General features: G+C 36.0%; 2 protein-coding genes across 3 annotated transcripts; one reads left to right on the forward strand and one right to left on the reverse strand.

Moving 5' to 3' along the window:
- Nucleotides 1-14,959: 14,959 nt before the first annotated feature.
- LOC114915840 (Transmembrane amino acid transporter family protein) lies at nt 14,960-18,575 on the forward strand. 2 transcript variants are annotated; one of them, XM_083071463.1, is made up of 3 exons: nt 14,960-16,216; nt 16,445-16,848; nt 17,921-18,575. In XM_083071463.1, exons 1-3 carry the CDS (start codon nt 15,844-15,846, stop codon nt 18,458-18,460), a joined length of 1,317 nt encoding a protein of 438 aa, XP_082927589.1. In that variant the 5' UTR covers nt 14,960-15,843; the 3' UTR covers nt 18,461-18,575. The 2 variants fall into 2 exon arrangements, with proteins under 2 accessions (XP_082927589.1, XP_029126971.2); XM_029271138.2 differs by having other exon boundaries at nt 14,961-16,216; nt 16,445-17,049.
- Nucleotides 18,576-20,471: 1,896 nt separating this feature from the next.
- Z-ISO (15-cis-zeta-carotene isomerase) lies at nt 20,472-24,421 on the reverse strand. Its single transcript, XM_020355341.3, has 4 exons — nt 23,954-24,421; nt 22,107-22,253; nt 21,734-21,943; nt 20,472-21,122 (listed from the first exon to the last, which is right to left on the reverse strand). Exons 1-4 carry the CDS (start codon nt 24,377-24,379, stop codon nt 20,787-20,789), a joined length of 1,119 nt encoding a protein of 372 aa, XP_020210930.1. The 5' UTR covers nt 24,380-24,421; the 3' UTR covers nt 20,472-20,786.
- Between the last annotated feature and the right edge of the window lie 914 nt (nt 24,422-25,335).

Here is a 25,335-nt window from a genome sequence, read left to right on the forward strand (position 1 = left end):
TATGCATCAATAATACAAAAATATTTATACTACTTTTTAATCATAAATTGTTAATTTATTAATTTTATAATATTTTTTCTTAAAAAATTGATTGACATAAGTTTTAGATTTTGTTAAAATTTAAAATATACAATTTTTTGTTGTTGTTATAGATGCAAGATGAAAAGGCAGCGACCCTCCGGTGGCCCAAAGGATAGATGCTACAATTTTGATAAAGAACAAATACAACTTTATTTGAATTTTTTTTATTCTTCGAAATTAACTCTTATGATTAAATATGAATAATTTTCATGAAAAAATGTTATAATTCAAATTATTATTTATCATATATTTTTTTATAATTTAAATCAACATTTAACATTTATATATTAAACATGAGCAACTTATTTTGTATTAGAGTATTTTTAGGGGTTATTGGATGTATTTTTATTTTTTAGAGATTTTTTAAAATTTTTTATTTAATTCAATTTTTTTTTAAATTTTAATATTTTAAAATAAATTATCAATAATTAAAAATAATTCTATCTCATAGTATAAATTATGTGTTTTAAATCTAAAATATATTTTGTATATTTTAAAATATCTATTTATATAAATTTTAAATATAATTTATATTCAAATATAGTATTTCACTTATATATATAATTTATTATAAATTTTAATTAGGCTTAAATGCATTTTGGCCCCTCAAGTATAAATTTGTGTAATTTTAGTCCCTCAAATTTTAATCGAGTAATTTTAGTTTCTCAAATAACGCACTTATCAATTTTGACCTCTCAAATTTTAATTAAATAACTTTAATTCATTAAATACCACAATTGTGTGATGTTAGTTTTTCAAGTATTACAATTATACAAATTTTTACATATTTAAGTTATATATATTTATAATTTTAGTAATACTAAATATATTATTTAATACATGAATGAAAATTATAATATATATATATATAATTTAAATATGTTAAAAATTGTATAATTGTAATACTTGAGAGACTAAAATTATATAATTACAATATTTTAGAAACTAAAACTGTTTAATTCAAATTTAAAGATCAATATCATACAATTGTGATACTTAAAAGAGTAAAATTACTCGATATAAAATATATATAAAAAAAAAGGAAGTGCCCTTATTAAAAAAATATCATGAGCCTTTGCAAGGCATTGTTCAATATTGTTGGATCATTTTGGGCCTGTCGTGGCCAATCTTTGTTGGGCTTGTATTTTTATTTCCTTTTTAGCGAAAATATAAAAGAAATGATATATTTTCCACAGCAAATTTCTTAAACTTAAGTGATGCATATGAAAAAAGGAAAAGAAAAAGGTGATGTTTATGGCAGGCTTTGGAGGGTTGATTTATGATGTATTTGTGTATCGAAACTAACACAAAAATAATTAATTAGGAAATACATGTTCGAATGTTCCCAATGCCTTACTGTGTAGTTATAATTAATCTGTAACCACTAAGTATGATGATCATAGGTGTTTAGCAATTATATAAATAAGGGTATCAAACTGTAGAAAAATAAGTGTAAGATTTTTACAAAGTAAAAAAACGAGTTAATTGCGTTAACCAGCTAATTATTCCATGTCCAAATGTAGTTTTCTGCATATTATTATAATTATAAAGAGGCATATCAGCTTTTACACCCAGCGAATAATAATATTTATATTTCATGATTAAAGTTGTGGTAACATCTCAGCATTTCAAGTTGAAAATTGAATAGAAAATGATAAATGATCTAAACCAACGAGTAATTGTTATTTGATTAACGTTTCACTCGATCAACTTGCTAATAAAATTATTAATTTTCTTGTCTATGATTGATAGGGCAGGAATATAATATATATAGCATAGCCATAGCACACATGCATTGTTGGGTTGGATTCGTTAAGTTGCCTTTTCGCCTACCAAATATAAAACGGCTGTTTATAACATTACATGTCCATATCTTATAATCTATCTCTACTTAGAATTTAATATTGGTGACCCCGAATTCTAAAAATAGATTTCATATAGAAGATGAATTTAAATTATAGTTATTTATTTATTTATTTTTGAACTTCGTGTATTTTTAATTGAGATAACTTTTATTTTTTAAACATTTTTTTTTACTATTAACAAGATTTTTCTAACAATATTTTTATATATAATATATATGATATCATAATTTTTATTGGTATTGTATGTTTAAAATTGTAGATAGACTTCCAATTAATCAATTTGGTTAAAAATATATGTCTTTTCAATTTAATATTTGAAATACTCATTAGATTCAATATCTTAATGATTACACTTTATTAAATTCAATATCTTAATGATTATCCTTCTCGAGATTACAACTGTCTTTAGAAAAATAATTGTTCCTATAAATCAATATAAGATTTTTTAACATGTTTTACCTCCACTCATATACTTTTCAATTTAATATTTGAAATGTTCACTAGATTCAACATTTTAATGACTACATTCTATGTGTTAGAATAGTGGATTAAGCCTAACTCAACCCTACAAAACCGCCTTGTATGGTGAGAGTTGCTTTCCACTTATATACTATTTAATTGCCTAATCTCTAGTCGATGTGGGACTTGAGTTTTTCCCAATACACCCCCCTCACGTCCAGCACTATTAGGCTTGGTACGTGGATAAATGGTAGGTGGCCCTTTTTCAATGATCTAGGATTGGCAGGACTTGAAATACACCCCCTCATGCCCATGGTGCATGTATCAATGAATAGTAGGTGACCCTTTTTTAATGACGGGACTTGAATACACCCCTCATGCCCATGATGCATGTATCAATGAATGGTGGGTAGCCCATTTTTAAGAATCTAGGATAGCTCTGATACCATCTTAGAATAATGGATTTAAGTCTAACTCAACCATACAAAACCGGCTTGTATGGTGAGGGTTGCTTTCCACTATAAAAATGAGTCACCCACCATTGATGTATGCCTCATAGGCATGAGGGGGTGTATTGGGAAAAACCCAAGTCCCGCCAATCCTAGATCATTAAAAAGGGCCACCCACCATTTATCCACGTACCAAGCCTAATAGTGCTGGACGTGAGGAGGTGTATTGGGAAAATCCAAGTCCCACATCGACTAGAGATTAGACAATTGAATATTATATAAGTGGAAAGCAACCCTCACCTTACAAGCCGATTTTGTAGGGTTGAGTTAGGCTTAATCCACTATTCTAACACTATGACATTTCATAACACATTTTACAACTCATCATCAAAAGACTCATAACCTTTATAGGTAACTTTTTTTTTTTAATTGTTTTTATATGCACAACTGCCTTTAGGAGAACAATTGGCTTCACAAGCTAATACAAGACTTTTTAACATGCTTTATTCTCACTCATACCCTTATTTGGAAACTTCACCAAAAGTCATCAATTCTTAAATTGTTTTAAGTCAACCACACTTAATTATAGAGTTTTTTAAGTGTAAGCTATAGAAAAGTATATGCATTTTGTTAGTAAATATAGTACTAATTAATTTCTTTTAAGTCATCTTTAACTGTCTAGTCTAACACATGTACAACATCTTTAATTCTTAAATAGTTTTAAGTCAACCACACTTAATTATAGAGTTTTTTGAGTGTAAGCTATAGAAAAGTATATGCATTTTGTTAGTAAATATAGTACTAATTAATTTCTTTTAAGTCATCTTTAACTGTCTAATCTAACACATGTACAACATCTAGATCCCTATAATTCTAGTGTTCTTGAAATGTTACAAATCTATTATTAGTTGTCACTTGATTCGTCCTTAAATCACATTGTATTGATAGATAAAACTTGCTTTGATACCATTTATATTCAACATCCTGCACTTCACAACACTTCATAGGTGATATTTTACATAACTTCCTATTAATTAGAAACAAATATAAATAAGTTTTTAATGAAATAAGGATCAATAAAAATGGTTAATTACTTAATTATAGTATTTTTTAATCAACTGAACACTTTGTTAATATATATATATATATATATATATATATATATATATATATATATATATATATATATATATATATATATATATATGATACAAGATTATAATCGTATCTATTATGATAATTTACTTTTTCTTTTTTCATCATAATCACAGAACTTCACAACAATTATTTATCTTCTCGATCCCTTTTATTTTTCTTAAATTAAACAAGTCAAAATTTTACTTTATTCTCAAAATTTTTTCTTCCCTATTTCTCTATCACCTCTTCTTCTTTTTTTACTCTATTTTTTTTCTTCTTTATCAAATGAAGTATTAATTTTATTTCATATATTATTGACTCTTCATGTGATGAAGATTGAGTATAAATGATTTTAACCAACCTATCTCAATTCATTTTTGTAACATTTCTAATTAGATATATTATCAGTGGATCTCTAATCTGAAATATTCGTAGATGCACAAAGCTTTGGATAATGGGTATGGTCACGTCATGTGTTAGCAGTGGTGCATCTTCCATTAACAAATTAAAATTCCTTCTCCTTGGTGCAGTGGTGTGGTGCATTTTCCATTATCAAAATAAAATTCCTTCTCAATGGGGATATTAATTTCATCAGCCCACAAAAGTTCCGGTAAGAATATCATATACACTTCAATGGGAATAAACGTGAAATGAAATTCCTCTACGTCAACAAGTTTTGTGCTCTTCACACCAACTCATGACGCCATATATTCTCAGTTTTGGCAAACTAATTTCGCACCCATGCTAATTGAGTATGTGTGAGTGTGACACAAGAATGGAATATTATTATTATTATTATTCAAAACCTTGAGCTTAGTTACAAAATGATGATTAAGGAAGTAATGACATGTATATCAACAAATTTGTACAGGTAGGGACGTTCGGTCATCCCTACATCGCCACCGAATGGAAGAACCAGGTAGCCGAACGCCAATCGGCCACCTGAATCAGCCCATCATCACTTAACACTTAATCTAGGCTTAGGGGATAATTACTTGATTAAACCCTAAACCCTAATACGGTAAATACGCCATAGGGCCCATAAGACTCAAGGCCCATAAATGTCAATATAAATAACTCAGGTCAAAAGGTAACGTCACTGTTCATGAATTACTCTCGATATTTGTGTTTGTCCTGACTTGAGCGTTGAAGTTCCTTTTGCAGGTATCAACCCCTCACTCACATCGGATCGGAGCAGTCGTTCGACCCTCAATTTACGAGAAGATTACTGGTGTATCCTCTAGACAGGTACATTTGGCGCCCACCGTGGGGCCGAACGAAGTTGGTTGAAAGTTTGCTGAAAAGAACGATGCCGATAACTAGGAGAACAAACACACAAGATCGTCCTACTGAAGGGCATGTGGAGGTTGTGGATGAAACTGACCTCTCCGAAACAGTGCGATTGCTGAAACAAGAAATGGAGTTAATGAAACAACAAAGAGAGAAAGATGCAAGGGAGCTTTCGGCCTTGAGGGCTGAGAATGAAGCATTGAAAAGTTAGGATACTTCATGGAAGCCTACTCATGTCACCAACACACAAACTCAACGGTCGTATCAATCTCACGCGATCCATACATCAGCTCCTCATGCTTCGGCAGTAGCCCCTGAGAAGTTCCCTTCGGTTTTACCTACTGTGGGTCGTCCTGCAGATATGACCACTGTCGGATCACACCGACATCCGTTTACTCCCTCTATTATGCAACTCCCTTTAATGGATAATTGGAAGGCTTTGCCTATTGACAAATATGATGGTACTACTGATCCTGATGAACATTTAGATGTTTTTCTGACACAGGTAACTTTAAGTACGACAGATGACGCTGCGTTGTGTCGGATTTTTCCCACGTCCCTCAAAGGCAGAGCTCTTAGTTGGTTCACTCGTCTCCCACCCAACTCAATCGATTCCTTCAATACATTGTCATCACAGTTCACTATCCAATTCGCAACAAGTCGCCCTCATAGTCTAACGTCTTTATCTCTGGTTGGTCTTAGACAGGATAAAAAGGAGTCTCTTCGGGCGTTTATGGACCGGTTCAACAAGGCTGCTTTGGAAATCAAAGATCTCAACCCAGCTGTGGCACTACATCATCTTACAACAGCATTGAAGCCAGGCCCATTTGTCAACAGCATTTGTAAAAAGCCTCATTCGGACATGAATGATCTACGTAGGAGGGCTGATAAATACATGCAGATGGAGGAGTTGGCAGAATTTAGAAATCAAGCCCGAGCCGAGCAGTCTGCTAAACCCGAGAGATCGGTAGAACAACCATACAGGGGGCGAGGCAAAGAAATATCCCTTCGGGAGCGGCCTATTCGGGGTCCGAAATACACTCAATACACTCCGCTTAATACCAATCGTGCGGCGGTACTCGAACAGGCCTTGGCTTCCGAAGTGTTAACAATTCCGAAGAGAGCGTCCACTCCACCACGCGTGGATATTAGCAAATCTTGTCGGTATCATCGCAATCGTGGACACTCAACTGATGAATGTGCGGCCCTTAAAGACAAGATTGAAGACTTGATTAAGCAAGGAAAATTGCATAAATTTGTGGACCGGTCAGGTTCGTCCCAGACTCGCTCATATCAACCCAGATATCAAGATCGGCACAGGCAAGATCGTTCTGATAAAACCTCCGATAGAGCTCGGCGTGAAAGAAGCAGGTCGCGCGAAAGAAAAGATGACTCGGCACCTTCACATAGGAGGGTTATTAATACTATTGCTGGTGGATTTGCGGGTGGAGGCACCACATCTTCAGCCCAAAAGAGACATCTCCGAGCTATCCGATCGGTCAATACTGTTCATAGACAGTCTTCTCGGCGGTTGCCAGCAATAACCTTCACTGATGCTGACTTCAAAGGCATTGATCCGGAGCAAGACGATCTGATGGTTATCAGCGTAGAAATCCACAATTGCATCGTCAAGAAAACATTGATCGACCAGGGCAGTTCGGCAGATATTATATATTGGAACACATTCAAGCAGTTGGGTATTTCTGAAAAAGAATTGCTTCCCTATGACGATCCGTTGGTTGGTTTTGCAGGGGAGAGGGTCAGTACCAGGGGTTACATTAAACTCTTCACGCGCTTTTGTTTTGACGAACAAGAAAGCAGAGAAGTTCAAGTAAAATATATTGTGGTGGATGCTAGCACTTCATATAATATCCTCCTCGGCAGACCGTCTTTGAATGCATTGGGGGCTATCGTCTCAACACCACATTTGGCGATGAAGTTTCCATCCAATAAAGGGAAAATAATCACAATTCACGCCGATCAGAAGGCTGCTAGAGAATGCTATTATGCTAGTTTGCGAGTTTTACCGTTGGAAGAAAGAAAATCTAAATCAAACAGAATACATGCTATGAACGCTTTGACACTTCTAGAGGAGGCTGAGTGGGATCTTGATCCAAGAATGAATAATGAAGAACGTGTGGAGCCGATTGAGTCAAAAATACATTTTCAGATAGGTTCACGTCCTGAGCAGGTTACATACATCGGTGCCGATATGTCCAAAGACGACCGTTCGGCCCTATGCAAGGTTATAGTGGAGAATAAAGATCTTTTTGCCTGGACACCTTCTGACATGCCGGGTGTAGACCCGAAGGTTATGTGTCATAAGTTATCAATTTGTGCCGAGGCAAGACCGATCGCGCAGCGGAAAAGAAAAATGGGGAACGAAAGAAAACTTGCGGTTGACACGGAGTTTGCCAAGTTGCTTGATGCCGGATTCATTCGGGAGGTCCATTACACCACTTGGTTGGCAAATGTAGTAATGGTAAAAAAGTCAAATGGGAAGTGGAGAATGTGCACTGATTACACAAGTCTCAACAAGGCATGTCCTAAGGATGCTTACCCACTTCCAAACATAGATCGATTAGTTGATGGAGCCTCGGGTCATGGAATGTTGACTTTTCTTGATGCTTACTCGGGATATAACCAAATTCCCATGCATACCCGTGACGAGGAAAAGACGGCCTTCATAACCGATTCGGCCAATTACTGCTATCAGGTAATGCCGTTTGGGTTGAAAAATGCAGGGGCAACGTACCAAAGGTTGATGAACAAAGTTTTTCAACACCAAATAGGCAAGAACATGGAAGTGTACGTGGATGACATGGTCGTAAAATCCAGAAGCATCGATCGGCATGTAACGGACCTTTCGGAAGTATTCCAACAGGTGCGCAAGTATGATATGCGGCTCAATCCGGAGAAGTGCGTATTTGGAGTGTCCGGAGGCAAATTCCTGGGCTTCATGCTTTCGGCGAGAGGTATTGAAGCTAATCCTGACAAGTGTATGGCAATCGTCAACATGATAAGCCCTCAGAACCTTAAACAAGTTCAACAACTAGCAGGTCGGCTTACAGCGTTGTCACGATTTCTCCCGTGTTTGGCCGAAATAACGAAACCCATGATGGGATTGTTGAGAAAAGCGAAAAAATTTGAATGGTCTGATGAATGTGAAAAGGCCTTTCGGACCCTAAAGGAACGTCTCGGTTCGCCGCCTATACTTTCTAAGCCTGATCCAACGCTACCAATTGTGGTCTATTTATGTGTATCAAATGATACAATAAGTACAGCTCTAATTCAAGAACGGGAGGGACAGCAACCTATTTACTTCATCAGTCGCATGCTACAGGAGGCTGAGACAAGGTACCAGCTCTTGGAAAAAGTGGCACTGGGGCTAGTCCATACCGCTCGGCGCCTTCGGCAATATTTCCAGAGTCACCAAATCGTTGTTCGAACTGATTGCCCGATAGCTAAAGTGTTACGTAAACCAGAATTGGTAGGAAGAATGATGGCTTGGTCTATCGAGTTATCGGAGTTTGACATTGGTTTTCAGCCTAGAGGGCCGATCAGGTCCCAGTGCTTGGTGGATTTTATCAATGAGTTGCAGCCGAAAGGTTGTTTTGTGAATAGTTTGTGGACGATACACGTGGACGGTTCCTCAAACAGCCAAGGTAGTGGAGCTGGAATAATTTTGGAAGGACCAACAGGATTGATTCTAGAACAATCATTACGGTTTTTGTTTAAAGCTTCAAATAACCAGGCCGAGTATGAAGCGCTGTTGGCAGGTTTAAGGCTTGCACGAGAGATCGGAGTCAGCCGATTGGAGTGCTGGACCGATTCAAAGATTGTAGCCGAGCAGGTGAATGATAATTTTCAAGTAAAAGATGCGAACTTGTTAAAATATTATCATTTGTTTCAAAAAATGCGTGATATGTTTGAAGAAGTTCATGTAAAGCACACCCCAAGAGAAAACAATGAGAGGGCGGATCAGTTGGCTCGGTTGGCAAGCAGTACCAGAAAACCCGGACAGTTGAGAACCACGCTTCACTTGGAACTTGAAGCGCCGAGTGTGGTAGCTGCCGAATGTTTGGCAGTGCAGGAGTCTGCTCGAACATGGATCACTGAGATAGTGGAGCATCTTGAATATGGTAAACTACCATCGGATCCAACGGCTGCTAAAAAGCTCCGAACGCAGGCTGCTAGATATATTGTGGTTGGAGGAGAGCTGTATAGAAGAGGATTCTCGGTTCCGTTGTTAAAATGTGTTGATAAAGAGCAAGCCAATTATATATTGAGAGAGATTCATGAAGGGATATGCGGTTTTCATTTGGGAGGACGAACTTTAGCCACTAAGGTGCTTCGGGCAGGATACTATTGGCCTACTCTCAGGGAAGATTGTGTAACGTTCGTAAAACACTGTATATCATGCCAACGACATGGTAACCTTATTCATGCTTCAGCTGAAGAACTTCATGGTATTAATTCACCTTGGCCGTTCGCAATGTGGGGTATGGATATTCTTGGACCCTTCCCAATTGCCAAGGGTCAGTGCAAATTTTTGCTAGTTGCTGTCGACTATTTCACGAAATGGGTCGAGGTCGAGCCACTTGCTAGTATCACAGCTGCTAATGTTCAAAAGTTTTTGTGGAAAAACATCATTACTCGCTTCGGCATTCCATATGCACTTGTAACCGATAATGGTTTGCAATTCACCGATCAAAAACTTAATCGGTTCATTCAGGATCTCGGCATCAAGCACAGATTCACATTGGTAGAACACTCGCAAGCCAATGGGCAGGCCGAAGCAGCAAATAAAGTAATTCTTGGTGAATTAAAGAAAAGATTGGGAGATGCCAAGGGAGCTTGGGCAGAGGAGTTGTTAGAGGTTTTATGGGCTTATCGGTGCACGCCTCAGTCCACGACCAAAGAAACACCCTTTTGGCTAACATATGGCACTGATGCAATGATACCTGTTGAGGTAGGAGAACCATCTTTTCGGCGACAATATTTTGATGAAAATACCAATGATGTATCTCTCCGAGCTGAGGTTGACATGGTCGATGAAGTCCGTATCAGAACAAAGATTATAGCTGAAGCTTGTAAGCAGAAGATGGCTCGTAGGTTTAATTCCAACCTTATTAAAAGAAGTTTCCAGGAGGGCGACTTGGTGTGGAGAGTGCAAGGATCGGCAAGACGTAATACGAAAGAAGACAAGTTGGCTGCTAACTGGGATGGTCCATTTCGGGTACGACATAATTTGGAAAACGGCGCATACAAGTTGGAAGAACTCTCGGGCAAGGTCATTTCCAGAACGTGGAACGCTTCTCATTTGAAGACATATTATAGCTAGTATATATTGTAAAAGGACCTTGTGTAAACAGATGGTGTACTCTTTTTCTTGATCGGTCTTTTCTCCCCTTATAAAAAAGTGAAAAGGGGTTTTGGCCGACAAGGTTTTTAACGAGGCACCCATTAATGAAATTACTTCAGTTCTTCCATTATATTTGACAATTCTTAACAGCTGTTCAAATCTCGCAACAGGCTTCCCTCCCGAGTTGTTCAACTCGGCTAAGGATGTGCCTTAAAAAATCTCGCAACAGGCTTCCCTCCCGAGTTGTTCAATTCGGCTAAGGATGTGCCTTAAAAAATCTCGAAACAGGCTTCCCTCCCAAGTTGTTCAACTTGGCTAAGGATGTGCCTTAAAGAATCTCTAAACAGGCTTCCCTCCCGAGTTGTCAACTCGGCTAAGAATGTGCCTTAAAAAACCTCGAAACAGGCTTCCCTCCCGAGTTGTTCAACTCGGCTAAGGATGTGCCTTAATAAGCAAGCAATTCTGAATGAACCCATTTGGAATTGCTCAGAAAGCAAGCAATTCCGAACGAATCCGTTCGGCATTGCTGAAAAAGCAAGCAATACCGAACGAGCCCGTTCGGCATTGCTAAAAAAGTAAGCAATTCCGAATGAACCCATTTGGAATTGCTCAGAAAGCAAGCAATTCCGAACGAACCCGTTCGGCATTGCTCAAAAAGCAAGCAATTCCGAACGAACCCGTTCGACATTGCTCAAAAAACAAGCAATTCCGAACGAACCCGTTCGGCATTGCTCAAAAAGCAAGCAATTCCGAACGAACCCGTTCGGCATTGCTCAAAAAGCAAGCAATTCCGAACGAACCCGTTCGGCATTGCTCAAAAAGCAGGCAATACCGAGCGAACCCGTTCGGCATTGCTCAAAAAAGTAAGCAATTCCGAATGAACCCATTCGGCATTGCTCAAAAAAGCAAGCAATTCCGAACGAACCCGTTCGGCATTGCTCAAAAAGCAAGCAATTCCGAATGAACCCGTTCGGCATTGCTCAAAAAGCAAGCAATTCCGAATGAACCCGTTCGGCATTGCTCAAAAAGCAAGCAATTAAGAACGAACCCGTTTGGCATTGCTCAAAAAGCAAGCATTTCTGGATGATCCCATTCGGTTTTGCTCAAAAAACAAGTAACTCCAATTGAACCCATTTGGTATTGTTCACAAAATAAGCAATTCCGAGTGAATCCACCCGGTCTTGAACGATAAGCAAATAAATTCACAAGTGTTCTCTTAATTTTGCTCAAGTTAAGTTTTACAATTGCATCGGTTCAATCAGTCGGTAACATAAAAATATTTATCAGCTCAGAAAATTAAATATCCATGCAGATCAGTAACAATTCAAGATGACAAGTTTCAAAAGTGAAAATATTACTTCATTCAAAGAGTGGAGGCTCAATCGGCCCCCTTGCTACAAGAATTAGAATCCTAACATTACTCATCAGTGTTGCTTACTGGATCATTCTGGGCAGGGGCCTCCGTTTCCCCCTCGGGGTGAGGATTGGCAAATTCTTCATCATCTTCACCAGATGAAGTATGAACATCTGTGGCTTGGGGGGCATCATTCGGCTCCTCGTCGTCAGGATTCGCCCCTTCGGGCATATCAGCAAATGACACGAGAGATCCTTGGTAAAAATCTTGAGTCATGTCGAACTCAAAATCCTCAGGAAATTGGCCGAAGTGCTTGGCCTGCCGAACGGCGTGTTTGAAACCAACTTCATGTTGAGCAACAATTTTTTCTTTTGCTTGCTCTTTAAGATTGTCATACGCAGCTTGAGCTTCCTCCACTCGGCGACGCTCCTCGTTAGCTGCTTTTTGGAGGTCTAGACGGAGAGTATCATTGTCTCGCCGAGCAACATCCAGCGCAGCTGCTAGCTCCCGATTTTTAGCTAATATTTGTTCATTAGCTGCCATTGCCTCGGCTGCAATCCTCTCGGCTTCCTCCACACTTTGCTTCAAATGTACCACCTCGCCGATAGGCTCCATGGCTAGATGATGGGCTAAGGCCAATGAACGAGTTTGTACCTCGCAAAAAAGCCTCCATTTGGCCTTCGTGTCCAAATTAGCCAAAAATTCCTGCCCGAATGGAGACACCATGTCAGGCCGAATCACTGTCTCGGCCGGAGCATCATCACTCAGAAAGGCCCGAGACATCAGCGGTGGCGGCACCACAATCACGGTTCGGTTAGGCGAAGCTATAGCCGTTGATTTGGCCTTTTTAGCTTGGTCTTGACGTTCCTCGGAGTTCTTTCTCTTTGTATGCTCCCGACCGGAATCTTTCCCTTTCTTTTCTTTCTTCTTCTTGCGTTCCGGATGAGGAGGCAGTCGGTCATCATTGGACGGTCGAGGGGAGTGTGCAATGGTAGAAGTTCCCACCCCTCCGGATTGCCGAACTTGCTTCACCCGGGCAGCAAGCAGATTACGAATATTTAGCTCGTCAGCACCACTGGTAACCATGATTCCTGCAAAAAGGATTATGTAAAACATCAATAGGAATTAAGTTTACAGTTGAATTAGGACGGATAACATACCTATCAAGTCATTCCACCAACGAGGGGATTCAACCACGTTGATTAAAGACCTGATCGGCAAACGCCGAGGAAGACGAAGCAGTAACTTGAGGTCTGTTCGCTCTTCGGCTGTCAGCATTTTCTTCGGTACGACGTCATAAGGCCGAGGGGTGCGCGTCCAGTACAATGGAAATAAAGGCCTTTCGTCCTTATCAAAGAAGAACCGCCTCCCATTCGGCCGGATAGTCACTCGAAAAAATCTTGCCTTGAAATTTTTATACGAAGAAGTGAAGCTATCGAATAATAGTCGGTCACTCACTCGGCTTAAGGAGTGCCACTTCGCTAATATGGTAGGCCGAGACGAATAGAAATACAGGAAAAGGAGGGGAGAAAGCTTAATATCAAGACACTTACACAAGTGTTTGAAACCTTGTAACTGTGGCAACTGTTCGGGTGCAATTGTGTGGGTGCAACGTTTAAAATCTTTAGTACTCCCATGGTAAACTCATCAAACGGCAGTTTCACTTTAAGATCCCGAAGAAGGCAGTCATATATATAAAATGACTCCATTCTAGCACCACTTTGATCAAGGCAGACCATGTCGGGATTTGGAGACGCATTGTTTCGGCATGACCGAACCCCAATTGGGTAGGGATTCTCGGTGGCATCGAAGTTCAGACAGTTAGTGTAATCCAGTAGTCTCGTGATCATGTCTGTGTCTCGGTACCGAGAGTAGTAGGAAGTTACCTCCCCGTTTACCCATTCGTATCCAGGTAGTTCGGATGGACCGTATCGTTGATGATTCGATGCCCGCTTTGGTTTTTTCTCAACCTCTTCATTCCCACTTGTAGACGCCTCTCCCGAAGCAGAATCACCCTGATCTGGCCTTTCGACACTCACAGGAGACGAAGATGCTGTGGGATGACTCGAATCACTGGACGAGGACCCCCCAGATGACGACGACCGAGAGCCGCTGGCCGAAGAAGTTACAGAAATAGTAGCCATGGCAACAAAAAACTTACCAGTTATCCGAAAGACCACAATCGTTCGTCGGATCGGCTTATGAGATCTTTAGCTATCACAATTCGGATGAGAGCAATGCGTGTGAATGACCCTACCACACCACCTATTTATAAACTCAAAAAGAAGCGGGAAAATTCGAAGTTTCAAATTACATATAACCGTTCGATCCTCCAGATCCAACGGTTACAATGGTGCATATAACCGTTCGATCCTCCAGATCCAACGGTTACAATGGTGCACCCGTTTACATTCCCCTAACAATCGTCTCTTTGTTACCCTTAAGGGAAGCCTCACCTTCCCCTAAGGCTGGGGGGCAGTGTACAGGTAGGGACGTTCGATCATCCCTACATCGGCCACCGAATGGAAGAACCAGGTAGCCGAACGCCAATCGGCCACCTGAATCAGCCCATCATCACTTAACACTTAATCTAGGCTTAGGGGATAATTACTTGATTAAACCCTAAACCCTAATACGGTAAATACGCCATAGGGCCCATAAGGCTCAAGGCCCATAAATGTCAGTATAAATAGCTCAGGTCAAAAGGTAACGTCATTGTTCATTAATTACTCTCGATATTTGTGTTTGTCCTGACTTGAGCGTTGGAGTGCCTTTTGCAGGTATCAACCCCTCACTCACATCGGATCGGAGCAGTCGTTCAGTCCTCAATTTACGAGAAGATTACTGGTGTATCCTCTAGACAGGTACAAAATTCAATATAGTTGATTGATAATTAAGTTTTTTAAACATGTTAACATGAATTCAATGATCTCTATTTTTCGAAAGAAATTAGTATTAGCTATAGTAAAATTCTCCCTTTATTTACATAATATTAGATAAGCTGAAATAACTTCATATCATTTAATCAACCCAACACACACGGTGATATATTTCATTGATTTAATTTAAAGTGAACCTTTGTTTTGATTTAAACTCTGCTTTTATACTGAATTTATGTATGATATTATAAATGTGCCGTATCTTATGAGTTTTAAATTTATGATATATTCTTAAATTTGTGTTGTGCACCGTATTTATACCTGAAGTTGAAAGCGTTGAGCATGTGATTCCAAATATTTGCTGCAAAATGAATTGCAATGGTTGATGGAGTACCCTGTACCATCCAGCTAACTTTACCCAAATTCCTCAACTCTGTAGTATATTCACTATTTAGAGAAGAGATTTTAAAAATTTAAAATGTATAAATGTTTTAATTTCTTTAATTATTTTTAAAAATTATATGGATAAAATAATTTAATTTTTTAATGCTTCAAATTCTTGTTAATAACTAAAAGTATGGTATGATTGATAAATAACTTTTTTTCTTAAACATGCATATAATTAAAAGTTTCTGGTGTACGTAAAAAATATATATTTGTCAGAAGAAATTCCATGTTTTATCATCAAAATTCTTTTAAACAATTTATATTTCTTAAAAAATTTTCGGTATTTAAAATTTAGTATTAATTGATACAAATGAACGGATAAAATACATTCTATCAAGACAACATTGACGTGTCTTCTCTGTAGAAATTCTTGAATCAAACAAATGGCACCAATTGTCACTCACTATATACACAGTAATTGTATTTTTGCTGTGACCTCGAATCAAGTTAGCATTACGTTTTTCACACTAATTCTTTGACAAAACAAATTCAACTTGAGAATCTCACAAATGAACTGATGCCATCTTTATCCAACTATAAATACGTGTCTTGCATGGCATTTGGTTACCAACACACCTTGCAATATTTTGCTTCAGGAAGTGATCTTTTCTTCAAATTAAATATCATCGTAAGTTTATTAATTAGCATGATGATGAAATCCTTATGGAAAAGCCTTCAACAGAAGTGTATGAAGCAAAAGAGTGAAGTTGACGATAGTAGTGTGTCAGTGCATGGTGATGACTTGGTTGTTTTGCCGCCAAATTGCAATTGTTGCATAGAGGAAAACAAAGAATGTAACTGTGACCACGTTAATGCCGCAGAAGAGCGTGATGATAACGCCAACAGTTCTTTTACTCATGCTGTCATCAACATGGTGGGGATGCTCATAGGTAATGATTTGCACAATTGTATTCAATTTCACGCACACACGTACATACGTACATATTCTATGAACCAATAGATTGCATTTAGTAGTGAAAGGCAACGCACAAAATGTTAGTTTTAAGTTTTGTTGCGGTCATTATAACTAAAAGATATCAATAAATCATTTAAAAGTCTTAAATATTTCGGAATATTTTATATTTCAAACCAACTATGTGTGTTCATATATCTTTCAGGTCTAGGGCAACTATCAACTCCATATGCAGTACAAAATGGAGGGTGGTCCTCTACATCCTTGCTTGTGGGACTAGGGGTGATGTGTTCTTATAGTTCTCACATACTTGGAAAATGCCTCAAAAAGAATCCCAAGTTAAGAAGTTTTGTGGACATTGGTAAGCATGCATTTGGAGCGAAAGGAAGATTAGTGGCTTCAACAATCATCTACATGGAGATCTTCATGGCCCTTGTTTCCTACACCATCTCATTACATGATAATTTGATCACAGTGTTTTTGGGGACAAATTTGAAGCTGCACTTGCCTAATTTTTCTTCATCTCAGCTCCTAACAGTGGTGGCAGTCTTTATTTCCATGCCTAGTTTGTGGATCAGAGACCTTTCCTCCATATCTTTCCTTTCAAGTGTAGGTATTCTCATGTCTCTACTCATTTTCTTGTGTGTTGTAGCCACTGCACTTTTAGGTGTTCATCCCAATCATACCATACCTGTCCTCCACCTCCGTAACATTCCATCAGTATCTGGCCTTTACATCTTCGGATATGGAGGACATATTGTGTTCCCTGATTTATACAAGGCCATGAAAGACCCCTCCAAATTTACAAAGGTACCTAAATTTCATGAAATTTTATACACTTATCTACTTAATAAGTAAATAGTCCATGCAAACATACATAAAAAACGTAAAACTTTTTATACTATTATCCAATCAAAAATTGATACATACGACAAATTCATTTGTTTATCTTAATTTTTTATTATTTAATAAGTGGAAGACTCTTTATATCGATGGTACATAAAAATTAAACTCTTTTTTCTGTTGATATAAATGTTATATATTCTTTATTCTACAAATCGCACATTAAGGTTTAATAGTGATATCCAATGTTAGTATACAATAGTTTTACTCTATTAACCAATTGGTATAACTTTTAAGCTAACTATTCTAAAACTCAATAAGTTTACTATAAATGGTGGTTATACAAGGCCATGAAAGACCCCTCCAAATTTACAAAGGTACCTAAATTTCATGAAATTTTATACACTTATCTACTTAATAAGTAAATAGTCCATGTAAACATACATAAAGAACGTAAAACTTTTTATACTATTATCCAATCAAAAATTGATATATACAACAAATTCATTTGTTTATCTTAATTTTTTATTATTTAAGTGGAAGACTCTTTGTACCGACGGTGCATAAAAATTAAACTCTTTTTTCTGTTGATATAAATGTTATATATTCTTTATTCTACAAATCACAAATTAAGGTTTAATAGTGATCCAATGTTAGTATACAATGGTTTTACTCTATTAACCAATTGGTATAACTTTAAAGCTAACTATTCTAAAACTCAATAAGTTTACTATAAATGGTGGTTATTGATCTGTGATTAGACGAGATACACTTTGAGTGCATGGCCTGTTTTCTCAAATTTTAAAGCATTTTAGTTATGTTTGTTTGGAAATTTCAGGTCTCTATTGTGAGCTTCGCAGTAGTTACAGCAGTGTATACAACATTGGGGTTCATGGGTGCAAAAATGTTTGGTAATGATGTAAAGTCTCAGATCACACTCAGCATGCCACCAGAGCGCATTGTGACAAAGATTGCTCTGTGGGCAACCGTGGTGACACCAATGACCAAATATGCACTTGAATTCACACCATTTGCAATTCAGCTAGAGCATGCACTTCCAAGTTCCATGAGTGGCAGGACCAAAATGATAGTTAGGGGCTGTGTTGGTTCATTTTCACTTTTGATCATCCTAACCCTTGCTCTGTCATTTCCATATTTTGAGCATGTACTTAGCCTCACTGGTTCCCTTGTTAGTGCGTCTGTTTGTTTGGTTTTGCCATGTGCTTTCTACATTAAGATATGTTGGGGTCAGATTTCAAAGCCTATCTTACTCATAAACCTCTCTCTCATCATATTTGGCTTTATTCTTGCCGTCATGGGTACCATTTCCTCATCACAGTTACTTCTGAAGAATTTTCAGTTACATCACTCAACTTGAGGGAACTTAATTGGAATGATTCAGCATATGTGTCCCCTTCTCATATAAGTCTATATACGTATACATGATATGTACCACTAAATGTTCTAATGTTCGATTATAGTACTTTTGTGTAGATTCCACCTTATCGATTCGAGGGTCATTGGAGGAAATGGATCCCTGATTTTGTGGAGGGAAAGTTAGGGTAACTTAATACATTTCAACCGTTAGATTTGTAATAAATGATCAGATTGTGACACGTGTACATTTAAGTTAAAATATATATTGTACACGTGTCACAATCTGATTTATTTTTATACATTTAACGGTTGAGATGTATTAAGTTACCATAACTTTCTTTCCCCAAAGTCAGAGAATCCGGATCCGTCATTGGAGGATCCCCGGGAATTAGCTTGCATGTATGCAAAATTTATTCCAGCTAGGCCAATGTTCTGCAAATATGAAAAGGAACTGATTATAAAATTCCAAATAGCACACAAAATTCTTCAACACACTTTACATACAATTGTTTAAAACCAAGATGCCAAAAAGATACAATTACCATATAGCCTTGTTTATAAGTAATCACATGAAAACTAATCAAAGAAAATATCATGAATTAATTTAAGTATTTAGTCTTGAAAATAGAATAACTTATACTCACTTTCTTTTGCGAAGCTATGTATTTTTTTTTTTTTTTCATTTTGTAATGCACATTTTAATTTTGTGAGTTTTTATACCAATTTAAATCAATATTTTGAAAGAGAATGTATCCATTGCAGCATTCAGATCTTGTAAGCTATCCACAAAGACTACATTACTTAGATGTTAAACAATTTTGAAAAAAAAAAAACAGTTGTAAGAATTTTCCTTTAAATTTCAAAATTCACAGAAAACAAATTATCTATGAAGATTTTTCTTGAGAACAAAATTTTGCAAAAGAAATTTTAGAGAAAAAATTGCCGGGAATTAAATTTTAGTGTAGATGTTTAAACAGCCAACTAGATATAAAAATGACATGTGTTCGTTAGATGGATCGATCCTCCACTCTTTGGTAAAAATTCCAACAGGTGTCGTTTAATTATATTAAGAATTCCCATTCATTGAATCATATTTGTCATAGTATTTTATTATATATACAAAAAGTCTTCAACAGGTATCATAAAAATAATTGATTAAGAAATAATAAATGTTTTTTATTAGAAAGTTACATTAGTTATATATTGATAACATTAAGTTTTTATATTTTTTTAACTTCTAATTGTTTGACAAATACCCCTTATAAATGCGCACTAACGTTCTCTGCAGAAAGAATTTAGTGTCAGACTCTAGTAAACAGTTCCGAAAAGATCTGGATGACATCCTAAAATATTTGTTAGAATAAATTTTTTCTGTATTTTTCCCCCTGCGCATCAAACTTTTTTTAGTGCATTAGGCTCAGATGATTGGACTCACCCCTGTAACATGCCTATCAACTTTTAATTTCTTTAATCACTATAAAATAAGTTTTTATACACTCCAAATAGAGTATGATTTTAAACTCACTTACAACAGTACAATTCTTAGCATTTTAATAAACGCGTTAATAAAAAAGTTCAGAAAGAAAGCTTCACCACCCGTATTAATCTTACTCCGGTTTGACCTATATTTATCAGTGATCTTAGGTAAAACTAAAATTAAAATATCCATGTTACTGATGTTTGATAATTAACTTAGAGCATGACACATCGTAGCCGGACTATACCCTTTCATGAGAAATTGAGAATTGAGATGACCGGGTTCTCCAGCAAAGTCCAACAAGTAATATCAATTTGGGTCCATTCTATGTTGTTTTGTAGGAAAAACATGTGACATAAAGACATTAACTAGCATTTTCCTATCAATTGTTATGGTCAAAATAGCAAATTTTCATTTTCAAGATTGTTCTAACGACATTACTTTCTCTAAGTAATTGAATTGATATACGTTAAAGAACCAACCTGCATACTATTCTGCAAAATTACTATTAATGACACTCAGTTGCCCACCATACTTCTATTAATTGTAGATATTTTCCGGCATGATTGATTGCACTTTGAGAACATTAATACATTTTGGACGCAAATGTTAAAGGAGCACTATAATAAGCACTGCTACAAACATGTACATTTACTCCGTAATCCGTATAATGGAAGAATGTTGTTTTGGACGTGCATGGTCATTATCAGTTTTTCAATTCATTTCTTTCACTGCTTTCTATTTTATTTCCTTTGATCTCTTCATCTCCATCTATTGAGGCATACTACATTCGGCAGTAGCGTTTTGTCTCAACATATATTTTACATAAAAGTGACAGGATGTGTTGTACCTACCAATGAAGGTTGTAACTAGCAGCTTGCATAAGCGGGTGTGCAAAGTAAGCTCCTAAGGTTAATGCAGTAATTGTCAAGTATGGCAATCGTATAAACTCCTTGTAGAAATCTTTTGGTAACTTTTGTCTTCCATCAAGGATTGCTGCAAAAGGGATAACACTTGTTCTACTCTTAACTAATTCAAAATTCTCCCCATATTTTATAGCCAGTCGCCTGTCTCCATTCCAGACACCAAATAAATGATGTGCAATTAAGCCAAATGATGCAGCAACAGCCACGGAATTTCCAATCCAAAGCGTATGTGCAAGACACCAGATAACCTGCCCAACCATCTGAAAAGCAAACCTTAAGTGCAAGGAATGTGTCTGAAGTAAAAGCAAATGGGGCAAGGAGTTTGGAGTGCACAAAACATGAATTAGGAGGGAGTTTTTAGAAGATATAATATTACTTTTACGATCTTGCAAACTGATGCCCTTAGGACATTGGTTAAGGAATCAGATATGTACAAAGTTTTCATTCAAAACTACAATAAAGTTACACACGAGAATGTGTTGATAATACCTTTCAATAAAAACTTTCTACTTTTAATTCCTTAACCAATGTTAAGAATTAAGATACTAAGTGTGTGTTTGATTTAGATTTTCAACGTGATAAATCATGTTAAAATGGAAGCTATCAATTATAGCTTTTACGTTTTAAACGTAATTTTTACTCTGAATTACGTTTTGGACGTGTAACCAAACATGTACTAAGGTATTACTACTCCAACTATGTTAGCTTATGCGTCAAGAAAAACAAGTTGCATTGCCAAAGTGAAAAGAAATATTTGAATAAGAAAAGCAGATTATTTATTGATCCAAGTTATGGATGCCAAAAAAACCATGAAGATAACCGAATTTATCAGTGCCATAATATATATCTAGTTAGAGAATTAGATTTATACCTGTGGATGTCTGGTTATTCTTATGATCCCAGTTTCCCATAGATGTAATTTAGGCTTGTCAACAGCTGCAACCTCTAAAAGATTGAAAGTTGAAGGATATAGGAAAAAGAAAGAAATGAAATTAGAAAGCCACAGAAGTTGATGAAGCCCAGGAGCATCCTGGATCTGCCAGAGTTGAAGTCCATCATATCTGTGGTTAATAAAATACACCTGCATCATGACGCCAAACAAGAAAGTAATTTAGTTGGAATCAACTTCATGTCTTCCCTTGTCACAACGAAATCCTAGAGATCCAAATTAAATAAAGCATTTTTGCTTGTGTAGAAGGAGAGAGAAGGACATCGGTTATAGGGGATACAGAGTAGTCACTCACAATAGTACTGACAGCCAAAGGTAGTGATAACCCTGCAAAAAGTACACGGAAAGGTCTTTCTCCAATGAGTTTCTCACCAGTGTTCCGGAAGCTAGCTAAGCCACTGTGGACACCAGCAAATATGAGAATTAGGATCAACATCACCACCTGCAGAATACCATGTCAAGAGTCAGTTACCATTACCAACCAAGCACTATTGCCGCCTTCAAATATGTTATTTAAATGAAAGACAATAGCATCTTTCAAACAAGTTATTTGAATGATACATCAGAGACAACTAGACAACCAATACCGCTAAAAGAAAAGTGAATATTTGGCTATTTGCATATGAATTGTATTAGAGGATGTGTGACTACAAAATAAGCACCTACATGATGTTCTCAAGCCATTGTTTAAAAAAAGAAGAAGAGTTACCACTTCATGTTTTACTTGGTCCCAGTCCTACCCACCTCTCAGTTCTGCAGGCTCCTAGAAAAAAAGTTGATGGTACTATTTTGTTTCCCTTTGGCCATGACTAGTCCAGTGATCCTGTCAAGTGTCAAGTTTGTATGCCATCCTATTTTCACGTGTACAATGTTGTAGATTTTCAGGGAAGTTAATCTCCTCTCACTGACACACTTTACTTTTACTTCTTTTTTCCCAGGCAAGTTGGCATATTTTTCAACAAATCACCTTTCCACTTTTTATAAAGGATAAACAAAAATTACCAGTTGATGAAGAATACAAGCCATAGTTGAGGTGCATAAATTAAGATAATTTTAACTTACAAGCAACAGTCTGACTCATTTTATTTTCTTCCTCCTCTAAGTACTACTTAATACTTATTAAGGAATTTTATCCTACATGGCTCTAAAGCTAAGTCCTACAAGCATAGCCAGTCCAATAAGGGGAAAGAGCTTTCAAATTCAATCCAGTTCCACTACAAGTTATTAACTGGAACCGTGTATCTCACTCACAACAAATCACAAGCAGCTAACATAGGACTATTGCCCTTGCCCGAATCATGAGTTTGGAAAATACTGTCATATCCAATACAACCACCACAAAAGGTATGTTTGGAGGGGAAGGGATGGGAGGGTTGCTTTTTTATTATCATCATTATTTGCTATTACCTTCGATCCTAATTATAAGCGACAAATTAGTCTTTGTCCAACAATCATTAATTTTTTAAAGTAACTCAGGATTAAATTTCTTTATTATCCTTAGTTTATTGTTAATTCTATTTCTTGTACATTTACTTATAACTAAAATATAACAACCATTTAACATAAAGGGCATATTCAGAATAAAATTTGAATTTATGATAGAATTAATTAAAAATGATCATATAAATTACTTTTCTTGATCTCGATGATTTGTTCTATGTTATTTATAATTAAGATGGTGGTAGTATTTCAATAAGTAAATAAATAAATAAAACATAGAGTCAGCATGAAATTTCTTGGCATCTATTATTTGTATAGTAACCACTCATTTTAGTTCGCTGTTAAATAATTTCCTAAAATTAAGAAATTATGACCAGAAACTTAACTAATGACCATTTTAGTCCACAGAATATATTTCAATATTATCAATTTACTCAAACATTTTTTGAGTTTTGAATTAGTGTAATTGTGGATTTGTAATTTCAATAACTTATTTTATAATTTCTTAGTTTCAGGGATGAATGTGACGGCGTCTTCCAAACTGAGGAGTGTCAACCCACCCTTCCTTTTCACTCTAAACTCGTCCATTCGCCCAAATTTCAAAGGAAAAATAAAATAAAATAAAATAAAATTTTCCGTCCTCATTTCCAAGCAACACAATTCAAACAGTGGAAAGTGTTGGAATAAAAGAAGGAGCATTACCTCGTGAGAATCAGAAAGCGTTGAAACCGCGTCAACGAAGGGTTTACCGAAGCCAGTTGAATTGTCAATCCAGGCGACGTTGAGCACATAGAGAACCACTCCCAAAATTGCGGTGAAATAAATCCACGAAGATAACTTCTGTTCCCCCAATCGAAACGCCGCGGAGTCCTCCCCCACGAACCCTAACTCCTCCTCGCTCTCGCTCTCCTTCTCACTCTCTCTCTCTCTAATTGAAGTGCGAGCAACCACCCTGCGACAGTAAATCGCAGATTTTGAACTCCATCGAGGCAAGTTGGAGAAGCATAAATGAGAAGTCTGATTAGGGTTTGTTTTGGAGATTGGATTCAAACAAGAGAGAGCGGAAAGGGAGCGACGGTAGCCATAGTTGAGAGACAGAGAGGTGGAAACCACAACAGAGGTTGCCATTGTTTTGTCTCTTCTCTTCCCACTACGACGCACAAAGATAAATAAACAAATTCTATGCATATTCACTTTTTTAAACATTTTTATTATATCAAATTCACTATTAAGGAAATTAATTACTACTAACTCCATTCCTTTTTAGTGTTGCTTATGATTTTTATACATATCAATAAATATAATAAATAATCTTTTTAAAATTTTATAAAATAATTTTTAAGTTTCTTATAATAGAGTTTTTAATTTTTGTTAATAAATATTAATTATATATGAAAATTAAGTAAGAAATAAAGATATAGTTAAAACAAAAATAATTAATGTTATACTAAAATTGAAACTAATATTTTAACTCATATAATACACCAACTATACGTTTATTATAATAAATTATTTATAATTGAATATTATATTTATATATATTATATTCGAAATTTGTTTAAATAAATATTTTTAAATAAAAAAATATACTTTAGATTTATAACGAATAATTTATATCATGGTATAATTTTTTTTTAAATTATTGATCATTTTTTTAAAATTATTAAAATTTAAATTATAACTAAATATGATAAAGAAAAATTGAATAAGATAAAAAGTTAAGAGGATTTCTAAAATATTTTTATCAAATTTATTTTGAAAACATTAAAATTTAATTTACTAATAAATATCATAAATAAAATTGAATGAATCCTTATATATTAAAAAACAAATTTTAATATCATATTTAATTATAATTATTTATGTATTTAATTTTTATATGATTTTTACCATATTGATGATTATTTTTCATTCATATATCAAATGATTTATAATTTTTATATGAATGAATATAATAAATCAGTAACAAAAATAAAATTATATCCTAAAATCAAAGTATCAATATCTAGTAAATACAACATTAACTTAAATTTTAAGGTTAAATAATTAAAATATTTTTTTAAAAGATAAAAGATGAAACAAAT

This window comes from Cajanus cajan, chromosome 3 (genome assembly GCF_000230855.2).
Source record: "Cajanus cajan strain Asha chromosome 3, NIPB_CcT2T_4, whole genome shotgun sequence".
In the NCBI taxonomy this organism is placed as follows: Eukaryota; Viridiplantae; Streptophyta; class Magnoliopsida; order Fabales; family Fabaceae; genus Cajanus; species Cajanus cajan.